General features: G+C 47.6%; 3 protein-coding genes and 1 long non-coding RNA gene across 6 annotated transcripts; 2 read left to right on the plus strand and 2 right to left on the minus strand.

The window, feature by feature from the left end:
• Nucleotides 1–114: 114 nt before the first annotated feature.
• Nucleotides 115–4,085, minus strand: PSMB8 (proteasome 20S subunit beta 8). Of its 3 annotated transcripts, XM_063812856.1 has the most exons (7): nt 3,996–4,085; nt 3,676–3,877; nt 2,339–2,486; nt 2,069–2,180; nt 1,531–1,660; nt 928–1,132; nt 115–443 (listed from the first exon to the last, which is right to left on the minus strand). In XM_063812856.1, the coding sequence occupies exons 2-7, from the start codon at nt 3,808–3,810 to the stop codon at nt 355–357; spliced, it is 819 nt and encodes a 272-aa protein (XP_063668926.1). In that variant the 5' UTR covers nt 3,811–3,877; nt 3,996–4,085; the 3' UTR covers nt 115–354. The 3 variants fall into 3 exon arrangements, with proteins under 3 accessions (XP_063668926.1, XP_001167241.2, XP_001167272.2); XM_001167241.6 differs by lacking the exon at nt 3,996–4,085 and having other exon boundaries at nt 3,676–3,976; XM_001167272.7 differs by lacking the exons at nt 3,676–3,877; nt 3,996–4,085 and adding an exon at nt 3,247–3,453.
• LOC101058445 (uncharacterized) lies at nt 3,486–5,894 on the plus strand. The gene is made up of 3 exons (XR_010157969.1): nt 3,486–3,671; nt 3,967–4,267; nt 4,727–5,894. It is a non-coding gene; the product is annotated as an uncharacterized LOC101058445 (long non-coding RNA).
• On the minus strand, nt 4,606–13,564 carry TAP1 (transporter 1, ATP binding cassette subfamily B member). The gene is made up of 11 exons (XM_001166911.8): nt 12,441–13,564; nt 11,797–11,911; nt 11,518–11,648; nt 10,352–10,557; nt 9,728–9,925; nt 8,393–8,521; nt 8,055–8,243; nt 7,323–7,496; nt 6,917–7,079; nt 6,462–6,598; nt 4,606–5,179 (listed from the first exon to the last, which is right to left on the minus strand). The coding sequence occupies exons 1-11, from the start codon at nt 13,216–13,218 to the stop codon at nt 4,973–4,975; spliced, it is 2,427 nt and encodes an 808-aa protein (XP_001166911.5). The 5' UTR covers nt 13,219–13,564; the 3' UTR covers nt 4,606–4,972.
• PSMB9 (proteasome 20S subunit beta 9) lies at nt 13,482–18,989 on the plus strand. Its single transcript, XM_001167429.7, has 6 exons — nt 13,482–13,700; nt 15,549–15,616; nt 16,666–16,797; nt 17,408–17,537; nt 17,767–17,908; nt 18,809–18,989. The coding sequence occupies exons 1-6, from the start codon at nt 13,644–13,646 to the stop codon at nt 18,934–18,936; spliced, it is 657 nt and encodes a 218-aa protein (XP_001167429.1). The 5' UTR covers nt 13,482–13,643; the 3' UTR covers nt 18,937–18,989.
• Nucleotides 18,990–23,965: the final 4,976 nt, after the last annotated feature.

A 23,965-nucleotide genomic window follows, 5' to 3' on the forward strand; every position in this document is an offset into this window, starting at 1 on the left:
GGCCACATTTCTTAGATAGGGGTCTGAGTCCCTTCTCCAGAAAAAGCATCTCTTTACTTTCTGCCCCACCCAACAACCACAGGCCCAACCCCATTCAGCCACAAGACAGAGGCATTTATAACCGTTTTTCTTTATTCTACTTAGTGGGGCACCCAGAAACTTCCCTGGGGGAAATGCTTGTTCAAATAGAGAACACGCAGAAGATGCACTTCACCAGCCTCCTCTGGCTGCTGAGCCCATACTCTCTCTTTGGCTGAGGCTAGGCCTCTTCTTCTCCTGGGACTTAACGTGGCTCAGGTCCCTGAGTCGGCCAAGCCCTCCCAGAGGAGACCTGCCCAGCTGCCACCACCACCATTATTGATTGGCTTCCCGGTACTGGTGCAGCAGGTCACTGACATCTGTACTTTCTACTTTCACCCAACCATCTTCCTTCATGTGGTACACTGTGGACAAATGAGAAAAGAACACGGAGTCACCTTTCACCTCAGCAAGTTCCTGTCACTGATGTTATGTTGAAGGCAGCAACAAGACACATGCGCAGGCTTAAAACCATGTGACTGGGCCTTTAACGCCCTTCTTCTGACTCTGAAAATTTCCTCCCTACCACTCTCCCTCCTTTGAGTCTCTCAATCATTTTCTTTTTTTTTTCTTTTGAGAAGGAGTCTCACTCTGTGGCCCAGACTGGAATGCAGTGGCGCGATCTTGGCTCACTGCAAGCTCCACCTCCCAGGTTCAAGTGATTCTCCTGCCTCAGCCTCCCAAGTAGCTGGGACTACAGGCACCCGTCACCACGTCCGGCTAATTTTTGTAGTTTTAGTAGAGACGGGGTTTCGCCATGTTGGCCAGGCTGGTTTCTCAATCTTAAATCACCCCCTCACCGCCCGCCGACTCCTCCCAGGCATGGTGGTGGGAGCATTGGTCTCTTACTATTGACAACGCCTCCAGAGTAGCTGTCTCTGTGAGTGGCATAAGCAATAGCCCTGCGGCCTAGGTCATAGGCCTCTTCAGGGCTAAGATTAGGCCGATAGCCACTGTCCATGACCCCGTAGGCATAAGTGTTCCCACTACCCGTGGAGAACATATTTCCTGAGAGCCGAGTCCCATGTTCATCCACGTAGTAGAGTCCAGGACCCTATAAGATGAAAGATTTCAGGCTGAAATTGGAGAGGAAGATGTTGGTAACATGGGGGTTCAAATATGAGACATAAAAAGTGAACAAAAGAATTAATATTACCACAAGAACATTGGAATTAGGAAACCACTTTGGTAAAGTCATCGAACTTTAGAAATAAAAAAGGAAAAACAAACTTGAAATCAACTGTTTAACAAAAGGGACAAGCTTACAAAACACATGCAATGATTCATATCTGGGCCAATAAATAGTCCATGGATATACTGGAACAGTTCTATAACCAAGCACTCTATATGCCATGCATCTTGTCAGGGAGGGAGTAGGAGTATATGATGGGAAACAGATCTGTCATCCATAGGGAACATGGTGGGGGAACATGAAGAATGGAGAGCACCCACCTTCTTATCCCAGCCACAGATCATGCTGCCCATAGAGAGGCCCATGCCCCGGTACTGGCACATCATGTTGGACAGCAGCTTGGAGGCTGCCGACACTGAAATACGTTCTCCATTTCGCAGATAGTACAGCCTGGGTGAGGACAAGGTGGAGTGAGGAAAGAGAGGTTAGCTCTTTCCAACTTGATGGGGCAGGAAATGATTAAAGAGATAAGCATTGGAAAGGAATTATTTTGTAGGATCTAAAGATCAGAGAAAGATTTGGAATTTAAAGTATCTGAAACATACAAAGGCAGCCTAGTAAATGATACTGTCCCACCAGGGTGGATGTGTCAGTGCTAAATAACTGACATACTATATGGCTTATGAGTGGAGCACAGGCTGAGATTTGGGAGAAGGGTCTTATCACCAAAAAGCTGTTTTGTGAAATATGCTATTAGCACTAAGATGGACCACATAGGACAAGAGTAAGGAGCAATGATCTGAGAGATCCGGGGATTAACCACTAGGCTAAGAAAGGAAGATGAGAGGCCTCACTTACCTGCATTCCTTGGCCAGCAGGCGCTCCCAGTACTGACAGTCTGCTGCAGAGCCAGACATGGTGCCAAGCAGGTAAGGGTTAATCTCAATCACCTTGTTCATCCGTAAAGCACCTGGAAGAAGATGGAGCTTTGGGAGAGAAGGGATGACCCCATAGATCCCCCAGTGTGTCCTAAATCAATATCCACTTCCACTTTGCTGCAGAGTTGGCCTCCTGCGGAAAGGAGAGCCCAGCTCCCCAGATTCTGCCTGCTGGAGCGTATACACTCACTAATGTAGGACCCAGCTGAGGCCCGAGAATCCACTGCTGCAATCACTCCATGCTGGAACTTGAAGGCGAGCGTGGTGGTGCCGTGGGCCATCTCAATCTGAACGTTCCTTTCTCCGTCCCCACCCAAGGACTGGAAGAATTCTGTGGGCTGATAAGAGAAAAGAGGTTGAGAAAGGCAATGAAAAATTCTGTAGTAAGAGGCTCCAGGAAAAGGTTTTAGGGAGTATGAGGGTGAGGAGATATGCAGAAATGATCTAACCATCAATAAATGAAACAGTTAATAACCAATCTCTAGAAGGAAATGGCTTGGGAGAAGGAAAAGAAGAGGCATGCCAGTATCAACCTTTTCCATTTTCCAGCACAACAGAAATGAAAGCAAGCACATATTACCATTACTAAAAAATTTTGAGAGTGACTTAAAGGGATTCTTCCATGCATAAAGCATTCAACCCTCACAAAACACGTTTAGTAACAGTATCCTCACTTTACAGAAGAGGGGCTTGGGACCTAGACTAAGTGACTTGTTCTAAGTCGCGCAACAGTGAGCTGCTGAGAGGAGGCCAGCAGGCAAAGTTCATAGGTTTCCCAAGACACCACACACCTCCTATATCATGTGATAACCCCATGAAAAAGGCTCCACCATTTGTGTGTGGACAAGGGCAGGAAAGTTCTCTTGTCTTCCTTTGGGAGCCCCCACCTCACCTGTAACTCTTTGTCCTAACTTGCACTTCCTCCTCTCAGGCCCCATCCCCATGTGGCCTCTTCTTTGGGTCTGGCGCTCTCCGGGACTGAAGGCTGCCCCCCACCCTGTCCCCCGCGCTCCCGCTCTCGCCTCCTCCTCTCAGGCGACCCTCCACTCCTCAGCGCCCGCCTCCCTGCATCCCTGGGGGCTTCCCTACTGCCCCGACCTGCATTCCCCGGGGTAAGGCGAGCTCTGGAGATCGCATAGAGAAACTGTAGTGTCCTGGGTCCGAGCGACGCCCGCTTCCCGCAACCGGGAGAGCCCATTCCGGCCGCTGCCCTCGGGGGGCTCCGCATACATCCAGTAGCGCCATGACCGCCCAGCACCCAGAGATCTGTCCGCTCTCGGAGAAGGAAGTGAAAGCGAAAGCCACAGATCGAAGGGGAGGGAACAAGACTCTTTTCCACATCCCCCTGCCTTTTCCGAGAAAAGGACAGTTAGTGCCTGGACCAGGACCATCACACTGGGGACCGGCTTCTCTGCTCTCCCTTTATGGGGGTCGGGGGAATGATGGGTCAAGGGTCTTCCGAAGAAAGCGAGAAAGGAACAGGCGCCTTCAAAAGCCCACTTGGCGATGGGTTACAGTAAGAGGTACCTCCAGGCCCGGGCATCCGCTGGAAACAGGGGTGGGTAGGGTCGTGTCATCTAAAGGCGCAGCCTCAACCAGAAGACTAGAAGTCAGCCAGGAGCTGGGAGTAGTGTCACGCGGGGTGGGGGTTCCTATGAGCATCACTTTACAAAACCAGGAGGGACGGAAGTGCGAGGGGGCAGAGTCTTGGAAACAGGTCCTGGGCCAACTGCAACAGAATATACCCGCCGCGTGTAGGGGAAGGCGGCGCCAGGGAGAGGGCGCAGTCTCTGAATCTTTCCACGGGGTCCATCCTAGGGCCCCTCCCGGTTCAACGGTCTCCTAACCTGTAGTCACCCACAAGAGCGTGCCCTTTCTGCCCGCCCTTCCTGGCGTTGCTCCCTGCTTGGCTGAGCACTGCAGAGTTTCACGCCTCTAAACCCCGCCTCTTCTTGAAACCTGTGTTGGCCTCATCTACCCAGCAACTGTCGACGTCACACGACCTGGGCCTCCCTGAATGGGAGATATTTACTAGGCAATCCCGCCTACTGTTCTGAGGTTTCCCCTCCAGGTGCCGCTTCAGAGCCAGGCGAGCCGGGAAGGACCAGCGGGCGAGGTGGTGAGTTGTGAGGCGCGCCCAGTCCCTCCGTTCCCGCCTGGCACTTGCTCTGGCCGCGCCCGCCCCATCTGCCACCTCGGAGAGGCCACGGCTCTGAGCTGCGGCCGCTAGTGCCCTGGTGGGCCCTGTGGCTGGGGTCTTGCACATTCTTGGGGGTGGGCGTAAGGGGATAGGGGAAGTGGAAGGGGCCTCATAGGAATTAAAAAGCTTAAGGGAAAAGATGATGCAGTTAAGGGGTAAAACATTGAGGATGATAAAAGAGGAGACACCACCTGCTGAAAAGTGCGCTGCAAAAGGCAGTGAGCCGTTTGGTGTGCCGGAAACATAAGAAACCACAGTACAAAACACCAATTTTATTATAAATATCAAGAACCTACAGGGTGTTTATGGGCCAGCATATGCCTTCAGTTATGTTGAAAATAGCTGATCATCTCTCCGTACATTCTGAACATTTCTCAGTTTCAGAGTGCTGGCCACACCAAAGCATCAGCCCTGGCTCTAAACTCCGTTACACTAAGGAATTACAAATCCTGTGTTTGTACTCCAGGAAGTCTGCATTATCACGAGGAGCTTGGAAAGGAGGTAACACACTCAAGGCAAATTTCAAGTAACTCATCCTGGAGGCAGCTGCCTACTGTGCAGCTGTGGTTCTCCACCACAGAGAGAAAAGGGAAGGAGATGGAGTGCGCAGGTCTGAGAAGGCTTTCATTCTGGAGCATCTGCAGGAGCCTGCACCATGGCCCAGTAGCACCCCTTTTTCTCCATGAGCTGCTGGTGGGTTCCCCCCTCCCGGATAGTGCCTCCTTCCAGAAAGAGGATGTGGTCAGCCTGCTCCACCAGGCTGAGGTGCTGGGTGATGAGAAGCACTGAGCGGGAGTACAGCTCAGGGCTTTCGTACAGGAGCTGCTCCACCTGAGGAAAGACATCGGACCGTCAGAGCCGGGGACTACCCTCAGCCCAGGGAGACACCTGTGTTTCCAGGGCTGGGACTGACCTCACAGGATCACTGCTGGCTCTGCTAACAACCCCAAGGACACCAACGCTTCCCATTCTGAGTACTTCTCCACAAACCCTTTGTTTCATTAAGGACTGTTTTACATGAAGGGTGCAAAAGTAGGATAAAAATGAGAACCCTAGGGTGAAACACATGACAGAAGAATAAAGACTATTGAATAGTCCTCTTCTCTACCCATGGACTTGGAATTTTTATATTCGATTTTAAGGAAATATAACTTAGTAGTAAAGAGATGAGCACTCAAGTCAGGCAGACCTGAATTTGGGTCAAGGCTGCGCCACTCAAAAGCTATATGACCTCTATATGAGCAGCTTATTCAACCTCTTTTAACCTCCATTTTGTCATCTGTAGAATGATGATAAATGCCTAACTCAGAAGGATTCCTAATGAATAAATGAGTGACAGTGCATGTAAACAGACTAGCTTAATTAATATTAATATGATTAGGATGGGCTGGGCCTGGTGGCTCATGCCTATAATCCTAGCACTTTGGGAGGTCAAGGAGGGAGGATCACTTGGGCCCAGGAGTTCAAGGCCAGCCTGGGCAACATAGCGGGACGTTGTCTGTACAAAAAAAAATTTTTTTTAATAAACGATATTATGAGGATAGTCTTTTCCTTATGTTTCACTTTAGAAATTCAGTCTATAGGACTGGGCGCAGTGGCTCACACCTATAACCCCAGCCCTTTGGGAGGCTGAGGGGGGCAGATTACCTGAGCTCAGGAATTCAAGGCCAGCCTGGGCAACATGGTGAAACCCATCTCTACTAAAAATATAAAAGTCAACCAGGCATAGTGGTGTACACCTGTAGTCCCAGCTACTCGGGAGGCTGAGGGGAGAATCGCTTGAGCCCAGCAGGTTGAAGCTGCAGTGAGCCAAGATTGTGCCACTGCGCTCCAGCCTGGGCAACTGAGTGAGACACTGTCTTAAAAAAAAAAAAAGGAAGAAAGAAAGAAATTCAGCCTGTAGTTTGTAGATAGTCTCTTTTAACTGGTTCTAGGTGTCTTTGCCTCGTCTTCTATCTCTACTCCTTGGGGAGGCATCCAATGGAACTGGATTTGGGAACTGAGAACTGCAAGGACTGGTTTGTATAATTATGATGTTAGTAAAACTAACGGAAGATGTATAAAAGAAGCAAGATTGGGTGGGATATAGCCATTAAGAAGATGACTGCCTCACCTGTAACTGGCTGTTTGCATCCAGGGCACTGGTGGCATCATCCAGGATAAGTACACACGGTTTCCGGATCAATGCTCGGGCCAACGCCACTGCCTGTCGCTGACCCCCTGACAGCTGGCTCCCAGCCTCGCCTACCTCTGCAGAGCAAAGGGCCAAGATGAGAACGGTATAGCCACATGTGTGCACGCATGTACATACACACACATGCACACAGACACACTCATGCATTCACGCACTCACACACACCAAGATCTGACGGTTGTAGCTGGATAGGGGAGATTCTGGGAAGATGAACAGAATCCTGAGGATGTCAGGATGAAGAAGCCATAGGAGCATGATCTTACAACTTCAAATTGATGTCCATGAGTAAGGAGGAACTGAAGGATAAAGGCAAGACTACTGGGGTTTCAGCAAAGGTAAAGATGGCTGGGTGGTGAGATGAGTGGAGAGAGTACCTGTGTCATAGCCCTGAGGGAGTCCAGAGATGAAACTATGGGCCCCAGACTTTACTGCAGCAGCTGTGATTTCCTCCATAGTTGGCTTCTGGGTCAGGCCATAGGCAATATTTTCTTGAAGACTTCTTCCAAATACCTGTGGCTCTTGTCCCACTGCGGCCACCTGAGATGAAATATGATGAAGAGTCATAGAACAAGGCACATGGGAGTATGGTTATCTAGAGATCGAAGACTCAAAATCTTTATTGAGAACATGTCACAAAATCATACTACCTCCCTCCTGACTACACCACCATCTCCACCCAAGGTCTCTTATCATTCCCTAACCCCTCTTTCAGAGTGCTCAGTAAGAATGCTCTTCGTATTTGATGCTCCCTGCCCTCCTTCAAGCCACCTGCTTCCATACCTGCCTGTGCAGGTAGCGGTGCTCATATTGGGGAAGGGGCTTCCCATCCAACAGCAGCTGTCCCTCGGTGGGCTGGTACAGATTCTGCAGCAGGGCAGCCACTGTGCTCTTCCCAGACCCATTGGGTCCCACCAGCGCCGTCACCTCGCCAGGGCGTAGGGTGAATGTCAGCCCCTAGAGGCCAGAGAAGCACACGATAAGAGGCTACCAAGGCCTCTAACCTTGAGGGTGTCATTGCCTTGTTACATAGCATGATGTCTTACCCCAGAAGAAAAACAGGGAAATATAGAAACTCCTACCCTCCCACATGCACAGATTTCTGGGTGATGCCTCCCCAAGGAGTAGAGATAGAAGATGCGGCAAAGACAAGGGCAGAGACCCAGCACCACTATGCCACACACTTGATGTCAGATACCACCAGGAAAGGGAAAAATCACATTCCAAATTACAAAGGAAAAGGAAAGATGGAAGACCGAAGACACAGATTTTGCTGCAGCAATTCCTTGGAACGTGAGAGCACTCTCTTTGAAACCTCTTCTCTCATTCTCTTTGGAAGCCCAAACTGGGTTCTTGAGTTTGGGGAAGATTTATGGAACAGATGATGCCTACCATTGCCTTTAAAGGGTTAGGGAGGATATATGCTTGGCAGTAAGCAGGCTGAAGGCAGGAAGAAAATTTAGGATGGCAGATTGCAGTTGGGGCCAGTGGAATACAGGGAGTGGTAGGTTGTACCTGTAGCACTAAGACATCTGGGCGGTTTGGGTAGGCAAAGGAGACATCTTGGAACTGGACAAGGCCCTCCAAGTGTAAGGGAGTCAACAGACCACTGGGTGGGCAGCGAGGGGTGCGGTCCAGGTACTCAAATATTTTCTCTGAGGAGCCCACAGCCTTCTGTACTCTGGGGTAGATGGAGAGCAGTACCTAGAGGGAGGTAAGAATAGTGAAAGTGAGGTAGTCTGCTTGCCAGCATTATGTGAAGCAAGAAGGGTAAAGAATGGAAGGAAATCACACAGATGGTGCTGGGCCAGAGGAAGGAATCACACTGGGGAGTGAAGGTGGAGGGACCTCACCTCCACAGCCTGGGTGAACTGCATCTGGTAGAGAACAAATGTGACAAGGTTCCCACTGCTTACAGCCCCACTGGTCACCAGCTGCCCACCAATGTAGAGGATTCCCACTTTCAGCAGCATACCTGAAATCTATAAAGAGACCACAAAAAAAAAGGGACTGAGGTAGAGAAATCTGGAGGGGACACAAAGAACCACAGTCATTAACCTAAAGGAAATATCAAGTCCCTGTCTCCCAAGTGACATCGGCAGGCTCAATAGGCAGACAGGAGAATGAACCAGAGACCCCATGGAGTCTGACTCAATGCACATCATGCAAGTCACAGTTATCTTCACCACCATCACCACTATCACCTTGTCTGGGGAGCATTTTACTCTTCACAAAAGGCTTTCATTCATGTGATGTCAGCTAATACATGAAAAGCCTTATAAAGAAGGTTATATCACTCCATTTTTGAAAAATGAGGAAACAACCAGTCGGGCGCAGTGGCTCATGCCTGCAATCCCAGCACTTTGGGAGGCCGAAGTGGGCGGATCACAAGGTCAGGAGATTGAGACCATCCTGGCTAACATGAAGAAACCTCGTCTCTACTAAAAATACAAAAAAAAAAAAAAAAAAAAAAATTAGCCGGGCGTGGTGGCGGGTGCCTGTAGTCCCAGCTACTCAAGAGGCTGAGGCGGGAGAATGGCGTGAACCCGGGAGGCGGAGCTTGCAGTGAGCCCAGATCGCGCCACTGCACTCCAGCCTGGGCGACAAAGCGAGACTCCAGCTCAAAAATAATAATAATAAGTAAAAATAAACAAACAAACAAATAAATAAATAAAGAGGAAACAGTCTCAGAGAAGGTAAATTTGTTGTCATGATCACAAGACAAGTAAATTGCATCATCAAGCCAGGATCTTCGGATCACTGGCATAGCTCTCTTTCCAGTGCATCACAGATGTCCCTCATCCCTGGCTTCCACTATTCCCATCACTCTCACTAACAAATCTACAAGGTACCAGCATGAAGCAGGCCCAGGTGCAAGAATTTATGGCTCTCTGCACTTCCCCTGAGAGGCAAAGGAAGGCCCTAGGACTGGAAGACACGCATCTCTCTAATCCACATGGTTGGGTGGATTTTATGTACCATACTGAAAGGAAGCCACCTAGCATCTTTAAAGAGAGGGAGGGGGCTAGGGACACTGAGTAGAGTCATTGAGCCTCAGGTTGCTAGGACGAAAATACTGAACCAACCATTTCCCAGTAAAGGAGGAGTGGGAGCAGGGTCATAGGAATGGGAATGGAGTCACGGCATCTTAAGGAAAAGGGAATGGGTATTCATCTTCAGGTGCTCACACTAGTGGTCCAGGAGTTGACTGCATAGGCCACAGCCTCCTTCTGGTTGAGTGTCTTTATTTCTTGCAGCTTTTCCCTAAACTTCTGGGCTTCGCCCTCCTCGTTGGCAAAGCTTCGAACTGTAGGCATGGCCGACAGAGCCTCAATGGCCACCTGGCTGGACTTTGCCAGAGATTCCCGCACCTGCACTTCCAGCAACTGTGGATACATGGACAAGAGATGTCACACGGGTTGGCAAACCATCAGGGACACTAATACCTGAGTTACCTATTTGGAAATTAAAGGTGAGAAGAGACAGAGGAAAAGGAGAAAAGAGAAAGAGACACAGCTATGCCCCTTGGATGCTAAAGAAATACGAGGAAGAGGAAAATGACTCAGAACGGCTTGGGGATCAAATTCTTAAAGACAGATTGTGGGGAGAAGCTAGAAAAGAAGACCCAGAGAGTATGGAGGTTAATGTTGAGCAACCTGGGAACATGGACCACAGGGACAGGGTGTTCCATGAAGATGGAGAATCAGTAAGGGTGCCAGGAAAGTTGGACTGAAAGCAATGTGAGAGGAGCTGAGTCTGCCAAGTCTGGGAGATGAGGGTCTGTGTAGAGCGGGCCAACTCCATGAACATACCTGGTACCATTTTCCCACCTTCTTGGGCAGAAGGAAAAGCAGAGGCAGGGTGACCAGGGTGACCATGGTGAGGGACACTGATCCCCAGAGCATGATCCCCAAGAGACATAGGCCTCGCACCAGGTACCACAGAAATAAGCTCAGATTCTCACTCAGAGAATCACTCAGGGTGGACGTGTCCTCTGTTACCCGAGACGTGATGTTACCTGCAGGGTTGGGGAGAAGAGAGTGAGGTGAATCAGACAGGTTCCAAGTGATGAGAGGAACTAACAATGAGCCAGGATGCCAGGGTCAGGGGTGTCAACATGGGGTTCTAAGGAGGCTGCAGGAAACAAGGTTAGGGTTCTGCAGAGGTCTGCAAATCTCAGTGCAGGGAAGATGAGTGTTAAAGAGGAAAGGCCTGACCTTCATTTTAATTATAAAGTCATTAATGCACATGTGAATTTCCATTTTCCTGAAAGCTTTCTGTTCCCTAGAGAACCTGTATGTCCCATGCTATACACACAGGCAGGAAGAGCTTAAACTGGTCACATAACAGAGATGGAGGAGGAGGGTGCTGCTAGGAAGCATGCCAAAGTCTGTGGAGCACTCACTGGGACTAGGGTTCTAACCCCAGGTCTATCTCTAGCCATATGTAACTGTACAGCTTCTAGTGCTGCTAGAAAGCATGCCAAAGTCTGTGGAGCACTCAAGAGACCAGGGTTCTAACCCCAAGTGTGTCTCTAGCCATATGTAACTGTGCAGTTTCAGCATTTAGGGTCTTGGCCTCAGTTTCCTTCTCTGTCAGATGAGGCAGTTGGTCTCTATGAGCTCAAAATTTCCAGGTTTGAAATTCTATGGTTTCTATCTAAGGATACATAGGAATAGATTTATAAGAAAATGCTAGATGAAAACTCTAGGTTTTTCTTAAGGTAAGGAGGACAATATTTTGCTCCTGAGGTATATCAAGAATGAGAAAAACAATTGTGTGTGTGTGTGTGTGAGAGACAGAGAGACAGAGACACAGAGAGAGAGAGACAGAGAGAGAGAGGGTATATCAAGAATGAGAAGGAACAATGTGTGTATGTGTGTGTGAGAGAGAGAGAGAGCGGGGAGGGGGAGATCAAAGCAGATGTATGAGGATATGAACAGTACATGGCGTATAATGAAAGAGTTTCAGGAGAAACCTGTTTGGTTCTGTTGGAAAAACTCCGTCTCCTGGCGCAGGACAGCCCCAAACACCTCTCCCTGCAAGTGGCTGTGCACGTGGCCCATGGTGTTGTTATAGATCCCGTCACCCACGAACTCCAGCACTGCACTATAAAGAACCCGGAAAAAAAGGGGATCAGGGTGTGTTCAGGGAACAGACTGAAGGTCCCAGGTATCCCCATATAAGTGCATTTTGGACAGCAGCCCCAACTTCCAACTCCCTCATTTGCAGAGTGCCCCATTTTCAGCCCCTAGACCTGGCTATGGTGAGAATGGACATGAGAGTTAAGTTTCGAGTGAAGGTATCGGCTGAGCCATCTTGTAGAATCCAGTCAGTGAGGCGGCCCGTAAAGAATGGAATGGCCATCTCCCCTGGAGAAAGAGAAGAGAGGTCACGCACAAATATTAAGTCTAAGTAGGTCAGTTCCAGTCAGACTGGCCCCACCACGCCTCCTCCCCCTCACCATTATCCTGGAGGGCATCAGCAGAAAGGAAACACTGACGTCTCAATCCCGAACCTAAATAGGCTGCCCTGGAACTCACTACCCTGTGGTTGCTGTACCAGAACTTTCAGGATTTTATTAGGAAGGCTGGAGATCATGAAGTAGAAAAGCCTCCTGTTAGAGATGAGGATGCCCCGCCCTTCGGCCCCAGAGCAAAGGATTTCCCCGCTTCCGGCGTGGCCCAAAGAATCAAGACCCGGCCAGCAATGGAGCCCAGAACCTCTGGCCCCCGCCAGTCCAGTGCCGTTTCTTCTACACCGAAGTGGTGTTCCACGCTAGGAGTCCTTCTCCTGCTCCACATTTCCCAGAACCCACGCTACTCTACCTCACTGACAATTACCTTTGATTCCTGTCCCAGTCCCCTTGTGTCCTCCCCTCTTGCCCTGCGTTCCCCTTACCAAGAGAGGAGAGGACCACCAGGACTAGGAACAGCGAGAGGCGGCGCGTCTCCGAGCCCAGGCAGCCTAGAAGTCGACGCACAGAGTCTCCAGAGCCGCCCTGACCGCCGGGCACCCAGAGGCTCCCGAGTTTGTGCCACAGGGCTGCTGCGGGCAGTGCCGCTGCATAACTGACGACGAAGGCGCTAGGGTGACTTCCCCAGTGCAGTAGCCTCGTGCTATCCGCTGACCCGGGGGCTCCCCATGAGATCAGCTCTCGGAACAAGGCAAGTACCGGCAGGGCCAAGCCCAGTGCCGCAGCTAATGGCTCCAAAGCAGCCAGCCAGCCCTGGGCACCTGCGTTTTCGCTCTTGGAGCCAACCGTTGCCCTGAGGACCCCGCAGGCCCCCAGCCAGAGCACGGCCCAGCGGCTCAGGCCCACCGCCCAGACCCGGAGCAGCGGCAGCGCGGTGGGCACCAGCAGGGAGAATATGCGGGGCAGCGCGGTCCGGAGCAGCACCCAGTCGGCGAGAAATAGCAGTACTGTCCCCAGCCATGCGAGAGAAGCTCCGGGGAGGCAGCGGCACCCGCGGGGAGCGGGGCACCTAGAGCTAGCCATTGGCACTCGGACGCCGTCCCGGTCCCGGCCGGGCCTGGGACTCTCCGCGCCCCGGTGGGGCCTGAAGCTCTGGGTACCGCCGAGTCCGCCCCTACTGGCGGCTGAGGGAGGGAACGAGGGCGGGGCTCTCGGAAAGTCCCAGGAACAGGCTGATGCTGTGCTGGCGAGAAGCTCAGCCATTTAGGGGAAAGCGAAATCGAAAGCGGCCGCCTGCTTACTAGATACGCCTACTAGATACGCCTACTTCCAAAAGTGGCCTGCCCAGACTATTTTGGGAGCAAGCGTGGAAATCAGATCTGAGAATCTCGGGAGCAGCCCTGGTGCCCAATTTTCTCCATCACGCACACCCTTCTCGCCTCTCCGTGCCTCCTGCCTTTCCACTTGCACCAGTTTTCCCACCCCAGCCTCAGGGCGGGGCTGCCTCGTCACTTGTCTCGGGGCAGATCTGCCCTACACAGGTTAGCGCCGCGCGCAAAGCAGTCCCGCAGCACCCAGGCGCCTCCTGGCGGCGCAGCGAAGGGGCGGGGCTGTCGGCTGCGCGTTGCGCGCTGTCCCAGGTCCGAAACCAGTGCCCCAGGCGGCGAGGAGAGCGGTGCCTGGCAGGGATGCTGCGGGCGGGAGCACCAACCGGGGACTTACCCCGGGCAGAAGTCCACACCGGGGTAATGGGTCTGGGCTTGAGGGTTGTCAGAGGGGTGGAGGAGATGAGGCGGCCAGGGGACCCTGGAAGCGCGCGCGGAGAAGTGAATGCAGAGACCAACGGGAGCGCAGGGAGGTCGCCTGTAGCAGCCAGCGCTTGCAACCCGCAATGAGCATAGAATATTTCTTTTCTGAGGGGGGTCGTCTAGAGTGTCCGTGAAGGGACCAGGCACGCAAGGCTGGTGGAAAAGGGGGTGCTTTGACTCTTAGCTGGAAGCGTCAAGGGGAAGCTACTCTAAAGAGCTTTCGCTTTCACTCTGGTCCCGGACAGTGGGGACTGGTTAAATCAAGAAGAGGGGTTGGGGATGGTGCAAAGAGATGAGGAAATGGTGCCCTGGGTGAAGTAGAACAGCACTTGGGAGAAGGAAATATAGGCACTTATTGAGAAGGACCAACTCATCACACAGACTTTTGATAAACTTGCCACTGGGCAACTCTTAGCCCAAGCACTGATAATGGGGGTTCGGTGTTAACCAGTGATGCCCTTCCCTAGCTTGACCCAGGAAGGCCTCTCCTTGGCCCAGATGCTGCCTTACTCCCTTCCCTGTGTCTTCCCTGCCCACTCCCATGTGCCCACTGGGGGGACTTTGCTTAGGATGGGCGCCTGGGGCAGATGGCAGCCCCAAGACTGGCTGGCTGGCTTCTGCTCTGGACTACTGCCACCACTCGTGGCTTGGGGGCGGCTTTGTTAGAGAGGAATAGCCTCTAACTTGAAGTTAACCCTGTTCTTTGACCCTCTATTCATGATAAGTCGGTCCATCGGAAAGCATACTCAGAGGAGCGTCCTTTGGGGCCAGAGTAACTTACGGCCTGATAAGAAAGACACAGTGAAACCACTTATAATTTGGGAAATCTCCCCTCACTGCCAAATGAGCAGTGGCAAGTAGGAAGTAGAAGTGGAAACAAGGGATAAGAGTTAGACCTGAATTTTAGTCCCAGGTCTACTATTAACTCTGTGTGACTTTGCATAAGTCGTTTGCATTTTCTGTGACTTGGTTTCCTCATTTGAACCGAGGATCTTTAAGGCTCCTTCCAACTCAATAGTAGAATAAATGTAGCTTTATCTTCCCTCACTTCTTCTTGATTCTTTTCTTGACCTGGAAAAGTCAGCTTAAACTTCTCAGTCAAATTATCTCTTGGTACAAATTTACCCCCCTGGCTGCTGAGATATGTATTTACCTCTTGATCAGAAATTCCATAACTGAAACTTTTATTTTCAACCATCTATATGTGTTCCTTGCTGCTTCTCTCCTGCCTTGCCCCTGGCCATGCTAACCACTGCCCTCCTCGATTTTTTCCAATGTTCAGTAAATTGGAAGAGCTCACTTCTGATGAAATGGGGGGTGAGAGTGGAGGATTGTGGACCAAAAAAAAAAAAAATAGACTGACCTTGTTTCCCAAGATCATAGTCAATTACTCTGTGTTGGGTCTACACCACATCTGCACATACTATGAGCCCTTGCGTTGGAGATAATTTTCACTTGCGGAGCTGCTTCACTTCTACCTGTAGGAGCCTCATCTCCACCTCTCTACAGTGGAGAGGATTCCACTAGGCAAGTTGGAACTTAGGGACACAGTTCTTTCTGTGTTGTATCAAAACTGGGCTGTGGCACTCCCCTGCAGCCGGATGAAGCAATAGAGAAAGTGGAAAGATGAAGGGAAAAAAAGCCTGTACTGACAGTCAGCTCTGGCCTGTTACTGTGTGATCTTTGAGCCAGTCACTTCACCTCTCTGGGAATGTTTCTTCTTCTCTAACATGAGGGCATCAAGGCTGTTCTTGCCCTGACATTCCATATTCTGTGTCTCTGCAGACCACCATCATGGCAGTGGAGTTTGACGGGGGCGTTGTGATGGGTTCTGATTCCCGAGTGTCTGCAGGGTGAGTAAAAGTGAAGATGTATGCGTTTGGAAAGAAGCTAATGGCCTCAAATACACACTTTCCTTACCCATTCATGAAGACTGGCGAACTGGAGCTTTGGAGGAATGGAGTTGACCTTCCCCAAAAGCCACTATGATAAGCTATTTGGTGGGTGCTTGGGTCTCTGAATTTGTGGAGGAGGATCTGGGGTCTGAATGTGTATGTGACCTGTCCCAGTAGTGTACAGGGATGAGTAAAGGAATAGGGTCTGAGAGGGGGACAGGAGATAGATTTTTGAGGGTCTTCTTTCCATCTGTGCTTAGGGATCAAAAAGATGATTCTGTCAAGCAGATATGTGGTTTCTCATTTACCATATATTGAACTATTTTGTCTCTTCTCCCACTCCTAACCAATTTCCTCACATGCAAAATGAGTATATGGGGTTAGGTCAATATTACTTACATTATGTTCCATAGAACATAACTCTCTCAAGATTGTTAATAGCAAAGAAAATTGATGAGGCATATTTTTCTTACCTTAGCATTTTTTGCTTTGTTATAAAATCTAAGCCTGAAAAATAAGCCTAATTTTGATTAACATCTGCAGTGATTAATAATATCTGAGACAATTATTTGCCTCCTGCTTTAATCCAAGTATTAAACTTCATGCTATTCTCTTGTCAAATAAATTTGAGAGACATTGAATGATCACCCTCAAAAATTCCTGAGTTCTGGTTGGGTGCAGTGGCTCACATCTATAATCTCAGCACTTTGGGATGCCGAGGTGGGCAGATATTTGAGGTCAGGAGTTCGAGACCAGCCTGGCCAACATGTTGGGACCTTGTCTCTACTGAAAATACAAACCTTAGCTGGGCTTGGTGGTGGGTGCCTGTAATACCAGCTATTCGGGAGGCTGAGGCAGGAGAATCACTTGAACCAGGGAGGCGAAGTTTGCAGTGAGCCCAAGATTGCTCCACTGCACTCCAGCCTGGGTGACAGAGCGAGACTGTCTCAAAAAAAAAAACAAAAACCTGAGTTTTAACTTGGTGACTGTTGACTCCCTCCTGACAGCGAGGCGGTGGTGAACCGAGTGTTTGACAAGCTGTCCCCCCTGCACGAGCGCATCTACTGTGCACTCTCTGGTTCAGCTGCTGATGCCCAAGCCGTGGCCGACATGGCCGCCTACCAGCTGGAGCTCCATGGGTATGAAGCTCTGGAGTTCTGACTCCCCACCCACTAGAGCTCCCCCAACCTGCATGAATCCCTGTACAGTGTGCTGTTCCAGGAGCTGGACACTGGGAAATGGAAGAGTCTTGTTTTGGCTCTTGCTGGCACTTGAATCTGTCAGTTTCTGCATCTGTAAAGTGGAGATAATATAGTACCTCATGAGACGGTTATTTTGAGAATCACGTTCTATATGTGAACACAGTTTAAAAGCTGTAAATCACTATCCTGATATAAATAATCAGGAAGAAGGTGATATTGTGACCCACCATAATATCAGGCAGTTACCATACGAGAAATCAAGGTCGTTGGGACGGAAGTAACCTTATCTGCTTTTCCCCATAAGGGCAGGGCCCTTGCAGCCAAAAGAAAGTTATGTGGGTGGGGCTGAGCAAAAGAGTGAGCAATTGAAAGCTTCTTACCAGTTGGTGGTGTGGGACTCTGGTTCCCCTGTACATATGGGAGGGAGGCTGCAGTTTGAGCTATTGCAGTTACAGTTTTCAGGGGTCGTTTAGCAGGGATGATGGTAACAGTATAGGAGAGTGAGACTTAAAATTCTATCAACCTTTATTCCTAATATTTCCCTCAGGATAGAACTGGAGGAACCTCCACTTGTTTTGGCTGCTGCAAATGTGGTGAGAAATATCAGTTATAAATATCGAGAGGACTTGTCTGCACATCTCATGGTAGCTGGCTGGGACCAACGTGAAGGGGGTCAGGTGAGTTTCTCCCAAAGCACTCTCTCCTCTGGGCTTCCCCACTCTCCTGCAGAGGAAGATGGAAGTCCTATGTCATTCTAGCAATGAGTTCCAAGGACACTACCTCTGAAAGCATAGTACTTTGGGGATATGAGATACCAGGGCTTCATTGCAGGGTGCAGAGACCACTTAATGTCTCAGTGGGAAGGAAGGGCTTGATGATTCTTTAACCTGAGGATCCCTCTCCCAGGTATATGGAACCCTGGGAGGAATGCTGACTCGACAGCCTTTTGCCATTGGTGGCTCCGGCAGCACCTTTATCTATGGTTATGTGGATGCAGCATATAAGCCAGGCATGTCTCCCGAGGAGTGCAGGCGCTTCACCACAGACGGTAACCAGCCAAGTGGAAGGGTACCTGGGGAGGGCTTTTAAACATGGGAAGGAAGTAGATTATGAGGAACAGGAAGAGAAATACAGGGGTGACCATTTAAGTTAATGCCGGGCCTGGTACACTTTTAAGAGTGAAAAGGGGCAGGACAAATGCAAAGCTCAATGGGGCTCTTGGGCAATACGGATAAACCAGGGCTGTTCTGAGTAAATCAAATGAGGATACACAGTCACTGTGAGAACCAGTGGTGTGCTAAGCACAGTGGCTCACACCTGTAATGCCAACAATTTGGGAGGCTGAGGCAGGAGGATTACTTGAGCCCAGGAGTTTGAGGCCAGCCTAGGCAAGATGGTGAAACCCTGTCTCCACAAAAAACAATAAAAAAAAGTGAAAAAAAAATGAACTGGGCATAGTGGTGCACACCTGTAGTCCCAGCTACTCAGGAGGCTGAGGTGGAAAGATCATCTGAGCCGGGGAGATCAAGGCTGTAGTGAGCGGTGATTGCACCACTGCGCTGCAGTCTAGGTGACAGAGAGAGACCCTGTCTGGAGAAAAAAAAAAAAAAAAAAAGAACCAGTGGTGTGCTGAGGTGTGCTGAGGCTGGCTTGGGACCACTCATGAGAGCGGATTGTTAAATAGTCAAGGATTTGTGAACTGCTTAGCTATTTGTAACTTGCAATTCATCATAGCGGGAGCATTTACACCACGGACATCAGCAGATGCCACATATGGAAGCCTTTTTGTAAAAAAACTGATTTACCAGCACACCACTAAATATGCCTTTCTGGAAGATGAGTTTTGAGGTGAAAGCGGTAGTAGGCATATGGATGCAGGGGGAGTAAAAAGATTTTTGAAGCTAAGCCATTCTCTCTCTCCCTCTCTCCAACTTGAAACCCTCTGCAGCTATTGCTCTGGCCATGAGCCGGGATGGCTCAAGCGGGGGTGTCATCTACCTGGTCACTATTACAGCTGCTGGTGTGGACCATCGAGTCATCTTGGGCAATGAACTACCAAAATTCTATGATGAGTGAACCTTCCCCAGACTTCTCTTTCTTATTTTGTAATAAACTCTCTAGGACCAAAACCTGGTATGGTCATTGGGAAATGAGTGCTCAGGGAGATGGAGCTTAGGGGAGGTGGGTGCTTCCCTCCTAGATGTCAGCATACACTCTTTCTTCTTTTGTCCCAGGTCTAAAACATCTTTCCTAGAGAAAACAAAAGGGACTAAACTAGAAATATAAAGAGCCCTGTACATGACAGGTCATCACGTACTGAATGATTTTGAAGTAGTACAAACAATAAAAATTCTCATTCTTATGTCCATGATGATGAGGCCGCAAGTGAGGCGATGGGACTCTTTCCTTTAAGGCTAAGACTGACAGATAGGCAAGACACCTACACACATGAGAATTAGCCAAGACTATCAGCAAACTTGCATGTAAAAGAATTCCTTTCATAATGCAGTCATTCATATTAAAGGGCAATACATGAAAAATGCTTAAATATTTTGGGGCATTTGTGAATTTCAAAGAATAATGACAATAACCAAAAGAAGCTACATTTGTGACATTGGCTAAATGTTTTATAAATTTTATCTCTTAAAATTCAAACCAAAAAACCCCCTGTATTCACACCTGTAATCCCAGCACTTTGGGAGGTCAAGGCGGGAGGATTGCTTGAGCCCAGGAGTTCGTGACCAGCCTGGGCTCAAGTGAGCCCCCCATCTCTACATAGTGAGAACCCCATCTCTACAAAAAAATTTAAAAATTAGTCGGGTGTGGTGGTGCATGCCTGTAGTCCCAGCTGCCTGGGAGGCTGAGTGGGAGGATCACTTAGGCCTGGGAGTTTGAGGCTACAGTGAGCTGTGATTGTGCCACTGCACTCTAGCCTGGGTGACAGAGAAAGACCCTATCTTAAGAAAAAAAAAAAAAGAAAAGAAAAAGAAGAAAACAAACAAAGCACCCAACCCTATATAGATATTATTATTACTTCTATAGGACACATAGAGGTTTGGAAAGATTAAATCACTTGACCAAGGTCACAAAATAAGTTCTGAGGCTGGGATCTGGGATTCAGTTTTATTATATGCCCTTCCTCTGCCACTCCCTAAAACTTCCCATTCCCTCAATCCCCATATATCATCTTAAAATCTGCAATAAATAGCCCCATACATTCGTTGGCACTTAGGAAACTGTTACCAGATGGCTGAGTAACTGTATTAAAACAAATTTAATTCTGCTTCTATATTTGCCTTGCACTTCCTGAGTGACAGGAGTGAACTCTCATATCCTTTTCTGTCAAAAGATGGTGCTGAATGATTTCTAAGGTAGTTTACAGTTCCAACATTCAATGCCATTTTGCTAACAAGTGGGCAGTCAACAGACATATTCAACAGAAATACTAGTAGGATCTCAGGCTAAACATACAAATTCAAAACTCTAAAACAATCACATCCCCCTGGAGTGTAAAGAAAAAAATTTAAAATTACAAATGCCTGGAGTTGTTTCTAGCCATGATATTTAACTTATTTGAGATTTTAAATAGCCCATTTTTCCCACTGATCACAAGTAGAAATTCTGGGCAGTATACAAAAAGCAAGTACTCAAGGACTCCAAAAAGTAAACAAAAGCAGGTGGATTGTGAAGGCCAAAACTTGGAGAGGGGCCCCTCCTGGGGAGTGGGTTTTCAATGTTTTCCCCTTTTTTCTCCCAGCTCTGCCCTGACGTCAGGCCTCAGGTGCAGAGCTGCACTGCGTGGTAGCACAAGCCCTGAGTCAACAAGAGAAATACCGGCTTTCTGGCCAGAGGAACGAAGAAAAAGGGCCCCTGCGGGCAGGAATGTGTAGGGGAATCTCCAAACTGAGAGTACAGGCGGAAATTCCCTAATTCTGAGTCTGAACCCTCAGGAGTACCAGGTTACCCCTGAGCTGCACATGCGTGTGACACGCCTTAAGGGCACAGCAAAGACTGAGAACTGAATGAAGATTAGATCTTTTAAAATTAGAAGACTTCGGCCAGGCGCAGTGGCTCATGCCTGTAATTCCAGCACTTTGGGAGGCCAAGGCGGGTGGTTCACCTGAGGTCAGGAGTTCGTGACCAGCCTGGCCAACATGGTGAAACTCCATCTCTACTAAAAATACAAAAATTAGCTGGGTGTGGTGCCTGTAATCCCAGCTACTCAGGAGGCTGAGGCAGGAAGAATCGCTTGAACCCGGGAGGCAAAGGTGGCAGTGAGCCAAGATCACGCCACTGCACTCCACCTTGGCGACAAGAGCGAAACTCCATCTCAAAAAAAAAAAAAAAAAAAAAATTAGAAGACTTCATTTTTCTGCATTGGCCAAATAACTGTTCTAATGCCCTTCGTTCCAATAAAGGTTTGTAGCAGCTTACAGAGATAATTTAAAACAATTTTTAAAAGAAGAAAACAACATTGAGTCAAAGAGAAAATATGGTTAAGAAAAATAAGTGAAGCCAAGGAGTGAAACTAATGGACAACATTAATATCTTAAAAAAAAAAAAAAAAAGTGGTGTGCTGTCTTATACTGGCTAGCAAGAGTAGATTGTAAAATATTCAGGATTTTTGAAGACAGTTGTTAACTATTGGTAACTTGATATTGACCACGATGGAAGTATTTATGCTATAGAAATCAGCAATGCTACAAGTCAGGAGCATTGTTTTTCTTCAGAGAGCCAGTTTAACAGGACACATATTTATCAGCCAACTATAAATGGATAAAAAATAATTGGGTTCCGGGCCATAGGATAGTGAAAGCAAAGAAGGAAATAAAATGAGGTACAAGATTCATAAGATTCATTTTGTAAAAGTTGCCAAAAAACCACAAATTATATATAATAGTTCAAGCCACACAGAACATTTACTCAAATAGGACATGCATCATTCCATAAAGGTAACACCAATAAATTCCAGAGTATCAGTATCTTAGAAACTATCTATATTCTAGGCCAGGAGCAGTGGCTCACCCCTGTAATCCCAACACTTTGGGAGGTCAAGGTGGGCAGATCCTTAGAGCCCAGGAGTTTGAGACCAGCCTGGGCAACATGGCAAAACCCCATCTCTACAAAAAATTTAGCTGGATGTGGTGCACCTGTAATCCCAGCTACTCAGGAGGCTAGACGGGGAGGATCGCTTGAACCCAGGAGGCAGAGGTTGCAGTGAGCTGAGATTGTGCCACTGACCTCCAACCTGGGCAACAGAGTAAGACTCTGTCTTAAAAAAAAAAAAAAAGAAACTATATTCTGCAACTATACTGTAATAAAATTAGAACTTGATAACTAAAATATACTTAAAATTGTAAGTGAACAAATATATTTAACCGTAACATGGATTTAAAAGGCAGTCGTGGATGGGAGGATCGCTGGAGTCCAGGAGATGGAGGCTGCAGTGAGGCATGATTGCGTCACTGCACTCCAGCCTCAGCAATAGAGTGGGACACTGTGTCAAATAAATAAATAGCAGTTTAAAGAAAATTAACTCTTTTAGAACCAGGTGGTAAAAATGTTACACATAAAATATACATATAAAATAATGTTATATTTTCAAATACATTTATTAGAACAAGAAAAATTAAAATAAATGACCTAAAAATTCTACTCAAAAATTTGGAAAAAGAGAAGTTGAGCAAACCGAAAGAAATATGAAGAAAAGGAGTTATAAAGATAAGAATAGAAAGCAATGAAACAGAAATAGAGAGCAAAAAACGAGGTAGTGAAAATTAACATACTTTTGATTCCAAAAGCTGCTTATTTAAAAATATTTGTAAGATATTCAGAGTTACAACAAGGCTGATTATGGATAAAGGGAGAAAAAAATGAATAAACAAATACATAATGAAAAAGGGGGAACAGCTACAGATATGACACAGATGTAAAGCATAGAGTGTTATGAACAAGTATATGCTAATAAATTTGAAAACCTAGGTGAGATAAGCAAATTCCTAGAAACATTTAATCTATCAAAATTAGCACAAAAAGAAATACAAAACTTGACTATACCAATGAGTATTAAAGCAATTTTTAAAGTTATCAATGGCATCTAATAAAAAAATATATTTTTGAAAATGCCCAGATGGTTTCACAGATGCGTTCTATCAAACATTCAAGGAACATGAAACTTCTATATTATATACTTTTTCCAGAAAATAGAAAAAAACTAAACCTGATAAGCTAATTTTATCAGCCGAGTGTAATCTTGACTCCAAATTGAGTTGTGGAAAACTCAAGGAAAAAAAATAATAGACCCATTTCACCTTGAACACAGATGGCAGAAAAAAATAATTATTTATGAACCGAATTCAACAATATTACAAATAATAATACTGGGAGGCCAAGGTGGGAGGATCGCCTGAGGCCAGGAGTTCAAGACCAGCATTGTCAACATACTGAGATCCTGTCTCTACAAAAAATTAAAAAATTAGCCAGGTGTGGTGGTGAGCACCTGTAGTCTCAGCTACTAGGGAGACTGAGGCAGGAAGATCATTTGAGCCCAGGAGTTTGAGGCTGCAGTAAGCTATGATTGCACCACTGCATTTCGGCCTGTGCAACAGAGCAAGGCCCTGTCTCTAAAAATATGTGTAATAATAACAATAATAATAATGATTATGCTAATAATGATACATCAAGATCAAATAGGGAATCCTTGGAATACTAGGGTGGTTCAATATAATAAAACATATTGTTGCTATAATTTACCATATTCATAGAAAAGTCATTTCCTTTGCTCAGTCTATTAATAAAAGACATTTGGTAAAGTATATCCATTTGTGATTTTTGAAAAACAGTTAAGGAAGCAGGAATCAAAACTTTCCTATTTTGGCAAAGGTTATAATCCAAAAAATCTGTAACCACTAATATACATAACGGAAAAACCTTGGGTATCCAAGACAAGAATGTTCACTATAATTACTAGCTTATCATAGCACTAAAGCCTATGGGCAACATAACAAGACCCCATTTACCAAAAATAAATTTAAAACATTTTAATTAGCTGGCATGGTGGCATGCACCTGTAGTCCTACCTACTTGGGAGGCCAAGGCAGGAAGA

The sequence above is a fragment of the Pan troglodytes genome, chromosome 5 (genome assembly GCF_028858775.2).
Source record: "Pan troglodytes isolate AG18354 chromosome 5, NHGRI_mPanTro3-v2.0_pri, whole genome shotgun sequence".
NCBI lineage: Eukaryota > Metazoa > Chordata > Mammalia > Primates > Hominidae > Pan > Pan troglodytes.

Coding starts and splice junctions, on each gene's coding strand:
- PSMB8 (XM_001167272.7), bottom strand. CDS start 3,393: ATGGCGCTACTGGATGTATGCGGAGCCCCCCGAGGGCAGCGGCCGGAA. Junction 2,487..3,246: donor CCTTACCCCGGGGAATGCAG/GTCGGGGCAGTA, acceptor TTCTCTTATCAG/CCCACAGAATTCTTCCAGTC. Junction 1,661..2,068: donor CTGCTGGCCAAGGAATGCAG/GTAAGTGAGGCC, acceptor GTCCTCACCCAG/GCTGTACTATCTGCGAAATG.
- TAP1 (XM_001166911.8), bottom strand. CDS start 13,218: ATGGCTGAGCTTCTCGCCAGCACAGCATCAGCCTGTTCCTGGGACTTT. Junction 11,912..12,440: donor GGTGGTCCTCTCCTCTCTTG/GTAAGGGGAACG, acceptor CTCTTTCTCCAG/GGGAGATGGCCATTCCATTC. Junction 8,244..8,392: donor AGTTCACCCAGGCTGTGGAG/GTGAGGTCCCTC, acceptor ACCTCCCTCTAG/GTACTGCTCTCCATCTACCC.
- PSMB9 (XM_001167429.7), top strand. CDS start 13,644: ATGCTGCGGGCGGGAGCACCAACCGGGGACTTACCCCGGGCAGAAGTC. Junction 13,701..15,548: donor GGGCAGAAGTCCACACCGGG/GTAATGGGTCTG, acceptor GTGTCTCTGCAG/ACCACCATCATGGCAGTGGA. Junction 16,798..17,407: donor TACCAGCTGGAGCTCCATGG/GTATGAAGCTCT, acceptor TATTTCCCTCAG/GATAGAACTGGAGGAACCTC.